Source organism: Lipotes vexillifer, unplaced genomic scaffold (genome assembly GCF_000442215.2).
Source record: "Lipotes vexillifer unplaced genomic scaffold, Lipotes_vexillifer_v1.1 scaffold504, whole genome shotgun sequence".
NCBI classification, from domain to species: domain Eukaryota; kingdom Metazoa; phylum Chordata; class Mammalia; order Artiodactyla; family Lipotidae; genus Lipotes; species Lipotes vexillifer.
In genome coordinates, this window is record NW_006785225.1 from 412,425 (window position 1) to 420,957 (window position 8,533).

An 8,533-nucleotide genomic window follows, 5' to 3' on the forward strand; every position below is an offset into this window, starting at 1 on the left:
CCCCCACCCCCGCCGCCGCTGTGCCTATGCTCTCACCAGCTTCATGTCCACGCAGGAGAGGCACCGGAACCACAGGTTGTAAGACAGGGCGGCCACGCTCAAGGCCAGGTCCCTGGGTGGAAGAGAGGGCAGGGGCAGAGCTCAGGGCCCTCCAGCCAGATCCTAGGCCCAGCATACCCTCTCCATGGAGAGGCTAAGGCCCAGGAATGTGGGTCATGGAATCTTCCTCTCTTCACAGACCTTGCAGGCCACTCACCGACTTCCCAGATGGCTGAAGTCGCCTAGGCTGAAATGGCGGCAGCCCTGACGATGGTAGATGGTGTCCACATCCTGGGTGGGAAGAAAGTACCTCCAACTTACTTGGGACACAAGGCATAGGGAGGGACTCAAAGCACATGGGGGATCAGATGTCTCCAGAGCCTCCAGAGAGGGCCCTACTCTCACCCACTGAATCTCCTCTCGGAAAGGGAAGCCATTGTAGTCACATAGAGCCTCATATGTCTCCGAAAAGCCACCTGAGTTGGTGCCAGGGGTGTGATGGAGCAGGGGTGGGGGAAAGAGAGAGACAAAAGGTCAGAGATGGAGGAAGATCAGCCCGAAAATGGGTAGTGGCTGTGCCTTGAGTGGCTCTGTTCAGTTTGTGAGACCTCCAAATCCAGGGGTCAGGATGCAGGAGGGGGTAGGCTGAAAGCCCTGTATGGCCCCACCTTGGCCCTTACCACAGGGGCTGCTGGGCGAGGTGGCCTCTGAGGGGCTGCTTCTCTCCAGCCGAGCCAGCATGGAGGGGGGCGTGGGCCTCCGGAATAGCTTCCTGAGGAGGGACATGGAGAAGGGGGCAAGGGACTTCTAGGCCCTGGGAGTGAGGTCACCCACTGCGCCATCCAGAGCACCCCTCGCTGCCCTCCTTCCCCACCAGTCCCCTCAGTTGCTGGCCCTCACCCAAGGGTGGAGCAAGGGAAGACCTTCCTGATGGCAGCAGCGATGTGCTGGGCCAGCTGTTCCAGCGCAGCCACGCCAGGAAATTCCAGGACCAGTTCAGGCAGGGACTCCAGCTCAAAGGTGACCTGGGGTGGGTGGGGCAGGGGCTGGGCTCCAAGTGTGGGGCAGGTTGGGGGGACGGGAAGACCAGACTGCAGGCCCCGGTGGGGCACTAGGGGTCTCACCTGAGGGGGTGTCTCCTGCAGTGCCATGGCCTGGACCTCCAGGTAGCTGAACGTGCAGTCCACCTGCGGAGCGCCTGGGTCAGCCTGGAATAAGGCCTGAGCCCCACCCTCTTGGGAGCCCAGTCCTTTGTGCAGCCTGGATCTCAGAGCTGGACCTGCCTACACTCCAGTCCTGCCTGCTGCCGGGAGCCCAGTGCTGTTGGAAGGGCAGAGCCCACGAGGACACCACCACAGATGCAGCCCTCATCAAGGAAGCTGCTGGAGGGCAAAGGGGTGGCAGCTGGGCCCTGGGACTCACCCTCAGGGGAAGGCAGGTGTGGAGCAGGTAGGCTCTCCATCGGAGCAGTGCCTGAGGGGAGAGAGTGTCTGACACCCTGGGCAGGGCAAGATCCTCTTTCTGCCAGGGCCCCAGTGGCCCTCCCAGCCTCTGCCCCCGCCATACCAGGACATGACCTTGCTCAGCACCCTCCCGCTCTGGCAGCCAGGTTTTCAGCAGCAGCTCTGCCTCCTTGGGCCACAGGAACCTGGTGATCTCGCCTGTGGAAGGGCAGCCTGCTGGGCAACTGGTCCTCCCATGGAGGTCAATTCATGCCCACGGTCTGTACCGGGCTAGGGGGCCTGGGCTCATCTGTGGGCCAGCGAGGAAGGAGTGGAGTGGATTTGGGCTGCCAAGCCCTCCCGAGGAGCAGAGGGAACCGCTTGCCCGGTGCCACGAGGCGCTGGGTGGGCCTCTGCTTTCTGGGGCCGCTCTGCTTCCTCCCAGCCAAGAAGGCGACAAGGGCCAGCGCTTACCTCGCAGCTCGCAGGATATGCCGTCGGGGGTCTGGGCCATGCGGCCGGCCCGGCGGCCGGGTGGCCCAAGGAACTCTGACGAGAAACGGTAGCGGCGGGCGAGCACAGGAAGCCTGGGGCCTCAGCGCGCGCTGCAGCCACCTGCTCCTCCTGCAGCGGAAGGTAAGCGCCGCTTCCTGCCAGGCCGCCCCCGGCCCGGCTCCTCCCTGCCCGGCCTCCGCGGGCTGGGAGAAGTCGCGCGGGTACGACGGTGTAGGAGGGGGGCAGATCCCAGCTGCCCGCCCGCGCCGTCGCTCAGGAGCTACTCCGTTAGGGCAGACCTGGGGAGGGAAGGGAGAGGTGTGGCCGGGAGGGTCTCGCGTGTCGCGTGCCTCTTTCGGTTCCTACCCCACTACTTCCACCCCGCGCCACAGTCCCCGCCGCGAGCACCAGGGGGCGCTGCCCGCTCGGGGATCTCTGCGGCCCGCCTCGGTCCGTCCCCTCCAAAGCCCAGCGGGGAAGGTGGACAGCACTTAGGACGCAAGGGGCGTCTGTTCAGAAAGGAGCATCGGATCCCTCCTAAACCTGGAGGACCCCATCTGTTGCTCCTAACCTGGAGTCCCTCACCCCGTCGGAGAGTCACAAACTGTTGACAGGGTGGAAAAAACACCAGATGGGCCCCACACCCTTCTCTGCGGCAGAGGTTCCTTAGCTTTCATCAAGTTCAAGGTGGGTCAGAGCCAGATGGGGGTGTACCATCAGGGGGCAGCCAGCCCCAAGGGCTGCAGGGACGGGTGGAGTGACTCATGAGCAAAGGCAATGTATGTGTGTGTGGGGGGGTCCTCTCATGTCTGCATTCTCCCTGAGCTGGAGAGTTTGAGGAGGGGGGAACCACTAGGGGAGAGGCCTAGGAGGCCATCAGGTCATGGGATGCATGATACCGTATAAAAGACCAGGGACCTAGGGACTTCCCTGGTGGTGCAGTGGTTAAGACTCTGTGCTCCCAATGCAGCGGGCCCGGGTGCAACCCCCGGTCAGGGAACTAGATCTCACGTACATGCCACAACCAAGGAGCCCGCCTGCTGTAACCAAGACCCGGTGCAACCTAATAAATAAATAAAATAAATATTAAAAGAAAAAAAAAAGACCAGAGACCTAGATTCCTGAGGGTTCACAGGAGGGGATTCAATTTTTTTCTTCCATCAGTCTAATTAAACTCTATGAGATAAGGAACAGCCCTCTACCCTGCCCACAGCTCAGCCAGGCAGAGGTGAAACAACCTGAGAGGAGGTGAGAGACACTGGGCAGTCTCTTGGTTTCTTTCCCATCTCCAGCTACCCCTCCTCACCTTGAGGCCTGGAGACAGTGGGAGCATTTTCCAGTCATCTGACTACCACCATCCCTCACAAAATCTCATCTCCCTTTGCTGAGGTCCACCATAGATTAGGACAAAGTAGAAACTAAATAGTAACAACTTGGAGGAAGCCCCCTTCCCTAAAGCAGCAGGCCCAGGTGTGATAGCCCAGGGCTGACAGGGCAGGACTCAGCCGGAGAGGGTGCTGAGTTCCTGCCAACAGAGGTGAGAGGATGTCCTGCTCTGCTGCCTCCCAACTTGAGAGTTCAAGTTAAGACTCTCACAAGACACCACACAGAACCCACCAACTGCTTCTAGGGTGCGAGCTCAGCAGCTCTCACACACAGTATGGCCAAGTGGCCAAGAATGAAGGTTCTGAAAGCACACTGCCTGAATTCAAGTCCTGACTCCACCTCTTACTGGCTGTTTGACACTAAGTCACAATCTTTCTGCGCATCCAGTTCCTGTTTTGTAAGCTGGAGCTATTAACTTACCTTGAAGTGTAAGGATTAAATGTTTACAGAGGTGCTCACAACAGTGGCTGGAACTCAGGGAACACTCACATTTGCCAAGTCTTACCATGACAACCTTAAGACTCCAGAACAGAAGGATAGAAAACCCCCCTCACTGGGATTTTTGTTTCGAATGATAAGAATGAGAAATACAAGAGGGAATAAGTGCCAAAGGGTTCGAGCTGCTCCCAGGTGGAGGGTGTCTTGAGACCAACAGCTGCACTGGTGGCATCAGCCCCTGTCTAGTGAGTGCTGTGAGGACAAGCAAGGGGCTGTGGAGGAGGAAACCAGGATCAGCCTGGAGATTAGGATGGAGTGCCAGGCTAGCCACACATCTCCGTAACTGCTGGCCGTCAGGGTGGCGGTGACAGAACAAGCATAACTGCTATCAGAGACCAAGTGGGACTCAGCTCCCACAAGTGAGTGACTCATGAGAGGGAGAGGCCTTCAACTTGTTCAAGACTGTCTCTTTGTTCTAGACAGCATGACACTCCGTGGGTGCTCAGGAAATGCTAAAAGCTCATAATGAGGAATAAGCCCCACCTGCCCCATTAGCACAGGGTGACAGGCCAGGCTGCAGCTCCCAGAACTGCCAGGAGGCTCCCATCTCCCGAGTGGAGTAAGCGTGTGAAGGTTTCACATTTAATGGAGTCACACAGGATGCATCATGGGGCTATGCCAATGGAGGAATCTCCTTCCAGCCTTAGCTGCATCACAATGTCACTTTTCTTGCCCCCTCCCCAACCCAAACCAACCTACTTGTAAACAATTTGAATATATACAATTAGAAGAGAAAAGCTATGCTGAAGATACAGATAAACTGCTTGCTGTCTATGAAGAGATTTTCTATTATACTTAAAAAAAAAATTGTTGGGACTTCCTGGTGGCGCAGTGGTTAAGAATCCGCCTGCCAATGCAGGGGACATGGGTTCAAGCCCTGGTCCGGGAAGATCCCACATGCTGCGGAGCCACTAAGCCCATGAGCCACAACTACTGAGCCTGCGTGCTACAACTACTGAAGCCTGCACGCCTAGAGCCCGTGCTCCGCAACAAGAGAAGCCACAGCAATGAGAAGCCCGCACACCGCAACGAAGAGTAGCCCCCGCTCGCCACAACTAGAGAAAGCCCGCGTGCAGCAATTTAGACCCAACTCAACCAAAAAAATAAATAAATAAAATAAAATTAACTAAAAAGAAATTGTTCTGGGGGGTGGGGGTGGGGCGTCTATATGGCTTGCAGGATCCTAGTTCCCTGACCAGGGATCGAACCTGGGCCCCCTGCAGTGGAAGCGCAGAGTCCCAACCACTGGACCACCAGGGAAGGCCCTATGCTTAAAATTTTTAAAAAGCTATGTGGCCACTGAAACAACTCTGGTAGGGGGTGCTCTGGTTCCTGGTGGCAGTGGGGGTTAGCCCATGCCTGGGATGGAGACCAAATGCCCTGACAGCCTCGGGACACTAACATTCAGTCCAAGTTGCTGATTGCCTGGTTCACAGTCCCAAGGCTCCTGACGATACTGATTTTTCTGGGAGACCCGACTGTATGGATACCACAAACCAGCCGAAGCCTTCACACAGCTTGTCCACTGTTACTTACTTTTCACTGAAACTGGTTAAGTTGGAATTCTGGTTAAAAACCCCTATAATTATCTCGAGATCATAAAAGCTATTTATGACAAACCCACAGCCAATATAATACTCAATGGTGAAAAGCTGAAAGCCTTTCCACTAAAATCTGGAAGAAGACAAGGATGCCCACTCTCACCTCTTCTATTCAATACAGAATTGGAAGTCCTAGCCACAGCAAACAAGAAAAGGAAGTAAAAGGTATCCAAATTGGGGGACTTCCCTGGTGGTGCAGTAGTTAAAAGCTGCCTGCCCATGCAGGATACACGGGTTCGAGGCCTGGTCCGGGAAGATCCCACATGCCATGGAGCAGCTAAGCCCGTGCGCCACAACTACTGAGCCCGTGTACCACAACTACTGAAGCCCACGTGCCTAACAAGAAGCCCCCACAGTGAGAAGCCTGCGCACCGCAACAAAGAGTAGCCCCCGCTTGCCTCAACTAGAGAAAGCCTGTGCGCAGCAACGAAGACCCAATGCAGCCAAACATAAGTTTTTTAAAAAAGTATCCAAATTGGAAGGGAAGAGGTAAAACTGTCATTATATGCAGATGATATGATACTATATATAGAAAACCCTAAAGACTCCACACAAAAACTACCAGAACCGATAAATGATTCAGCAAGATAGCAAGATACAAGATTAACATACTGGGGCTTCCCTGGTGGCGCAGTGGTTTAGAGTCCACCTGCCGATGCAGGGGACATGGGTTCGTGCCCCGGTCCGGGAAGATCCCACATGCCGTGGAGCGGCTGGGCCCGTGAGCCATGGCCGCTGAGCCTGCGCGTCCGGAGCCTGTGCTCCGCAACGGGAGAGGCCACAACAGTAAGAGGCCCGCGTACCGCAAAAAAAAAAAAAGATTAACATACTGGTTACACTTCTTTACACCAACAAGGAAATATCACAAAAGGAATGTAAAAAAATACCTTTTAAAATCGCAATCCAAAAAATAAAATACTTAGGAATAAATCTCACCAAGGAGGTGAAAGACTTACAGGCTGAGAACTATAAAACATTAATAAAGGAAACTGAAGATGATTCAAAGAAATGGAAAGATACCCCATGCTCTTGGATTGGAAGAATTAATAATGTTAAAATGGCCATACTACCCAAAGCAATCTACAGTTTTAATGAGACCCCTATCCAGTTACCCATGGTATTTTTCACAGAACTAGAATAATCCTAAAATTCATGTGGAACCATAAAAGACCCAGAATTGCCAAAACGATCCTGAAGAAAAAGAACAAAGTAGGAGGCATAACCCTCCAAGAGTTCAGACAATACTACAAAGCTACAGTAATCAAAATTGGCATAAAAACAGACATATGGATCAATGGAACAGAGCAGAGAGCCCAGAAATAAACCCAAACCTTCAGTCAATTAATCTTTGACAACGGAGGCAAGAGAATATATAATGGGGGCTTCTCTGGTGGCGCAGTCATTAAGAATCCTCCTGCCAATGCAGGGGACACAGGTTCGAGCCCTGATCTGGGAAGATCCCACATGCCACGAAGCAACTAAGCCCGTGCGCCACAGCTACTGAGCCTGCGCTCTAGACCCCACGAGCCACAGCTACTGAGTCCATGCGCCATGCCTAGAGCCCATGCTCCACAACAAGAGAAGCCACCACAATGAGAAGCCCATGCACCGCACCGAAGAGTAGCCCCTGCTCGCCGTAACTAGAGAAAGCCGTGCACAGCAATGAAGACCCAACTCAGCCAAAAATAAATAAATTAAAAAAAAAAAAAGAATATATAATGGGAAAAAGACAGTCTCTTCAGCAAGTGGTATTAGGAAAGTTGGACAGCTGCATGTAAATCAATGAAGTCAGAACACACTCTCTCGCCATACACAAAAATAAACTCAAATGGCTTAAAGACTTAAACATAAGACATGACACCATAAAACTCCTAGAAGGGAACATAGGCAAAACATTCTCTGACACAAATTGTACCAATGTTCTTAGGTCAGTCTCCCAAGGCAACAGAAATAAAAACAAAAATAAACAAATGGGACTTAATCAAACTTACAAGCTTTTGCACAGCAAAGGAAACCATAAAAAAAACTGAAAAGACAACCTATGGAATGGGAGAAAATACCTGCAAATGATGTGAATGACAAGGGCTTAATTTCCAAAACATACGAACAGTTCATACAACTTAACAAAGAGAAACAACCGAAGCTAAAAATGGGCAGAAGACCTAAATAGACATTTCTCCAAAGAAGAAACACAGATGACCATATGCACATGAAAAGATGCTCAACATCACTAATTATTAGAGAAATGCAAACCAAAACTACAGTGAGGTACCACCTCACACCAGTCAGAATGGCCATCATTATAAAGTCTACAAATAACATGCTGGAGAGGGTATGGAGAAAAGGGAACCCTCCTACACCGTTGATGGGAATGTAAGCTGGTGCAGCCAGTATGGAGGTTCCTCAGAAAACTAAACCGTAATTCAAAGATACATGCACCCCTATGTTCAAAGCAGCACTATTTGCAACAGCCAAGACACAGAAACCACCTAAATGTCCATCGACAGATGAATGGATAAAGAAGATATTGTACGTATATACAGTGGAATACTACTCAGCCATAAAAAGAAATAATGCCATTTGCAGCAACATGGATGCAACTAGAGATTATCATACTAAGTCAGAAAGGCAAATACTGTATGATATCACTTATATGTGGAATCTAAAATATGACACGAATGCACTTATCTATGAAACAGAAACAGAATCACGGACATAGAGAACAGACGGGTGGTGGTGGTTGCCAAGTGGGAGGGGGGATGGGGGAGGGATAGAGTGGGAGGTTGAGGTTAGCTGATGTAAGCTTTTATGTATAGAATGGATAAACAACAAGGTCCTACTGTATAACACAGAGAACTATATTTAATATCGTATGACGGGTCTTCCCGGTGGTGCAGTGGATAAGACTCTGTCTGTGCTCCCAATGCAGGGGGCTCAGGTTTGATCCCTGGTCTGGGAACGAGATCCCACATGCATGCTGCAACAAAGAATTCACATGCCACAACTAAGGAGCCCGCCTGCCACAACTATAGACCAGGTGCAACCAAAAAAAAAAAAAAAAAAAAAAAAACC

At 52.1% G+C, this 8,533-nt stretch overlaps 1 protein-coding gene and 1 non-coding gene across 2 annotated transcripts in view; both read right to left on the reverse strand.

The window, feature by feature from the left end:
- CARMIL2 (capping protein regulator and myosin 1 linker 2) overlaps nt 1-1,995 on the reverse strand; it is a 12,845-nt gene extending 10,850 nt beyond the window's left edge. The window contains exons 1-9 of the mRNA XM_007457275.1: nt 1,956-1,995; nt 1,606-1,700; nt 1,462-1,512; nt 1,164-1,226; nt 940-1,064; nt 720-811; nt 445-515; nt 257-330; nt 37-112 (exon numbers count right to left, since the gene is read on the reverse strand). Of these exons, the coding sequence (XP_007457337.1) occupies nt 37-112; nt 257-330; nt 445-515; nt 720-811; nt 940-1,064; nt 1,164-1,226; nt 1,462-1,512; nt 1,606-1,700; nt 1,956-1,995 (687 nt within the window). The remainder of the gene's footprint in view (nt 1-36; nt 113-256; nt 331-444; nt 516-719; nt 812-939; nt 1,065-1,163; nt 1,227-1,461; nt 1,513-1,605; nt 1,701-1,955) is intronic.
- A 3,052-nt stretch (nt 1,996-5,047) lies between these two features.
- Nucleotides 5,048-5,120, reverse strand: TRNAG-UCC (transfer RNA glycine (anticodon UCC)). Its single transcript has one exon. It is a non-coding gene; the product is annotated as a tRNA-Gly (tRNA).
- Between the last annotated feature and the right edge of the window lie 3,413 nt (nt 5,121-8,533).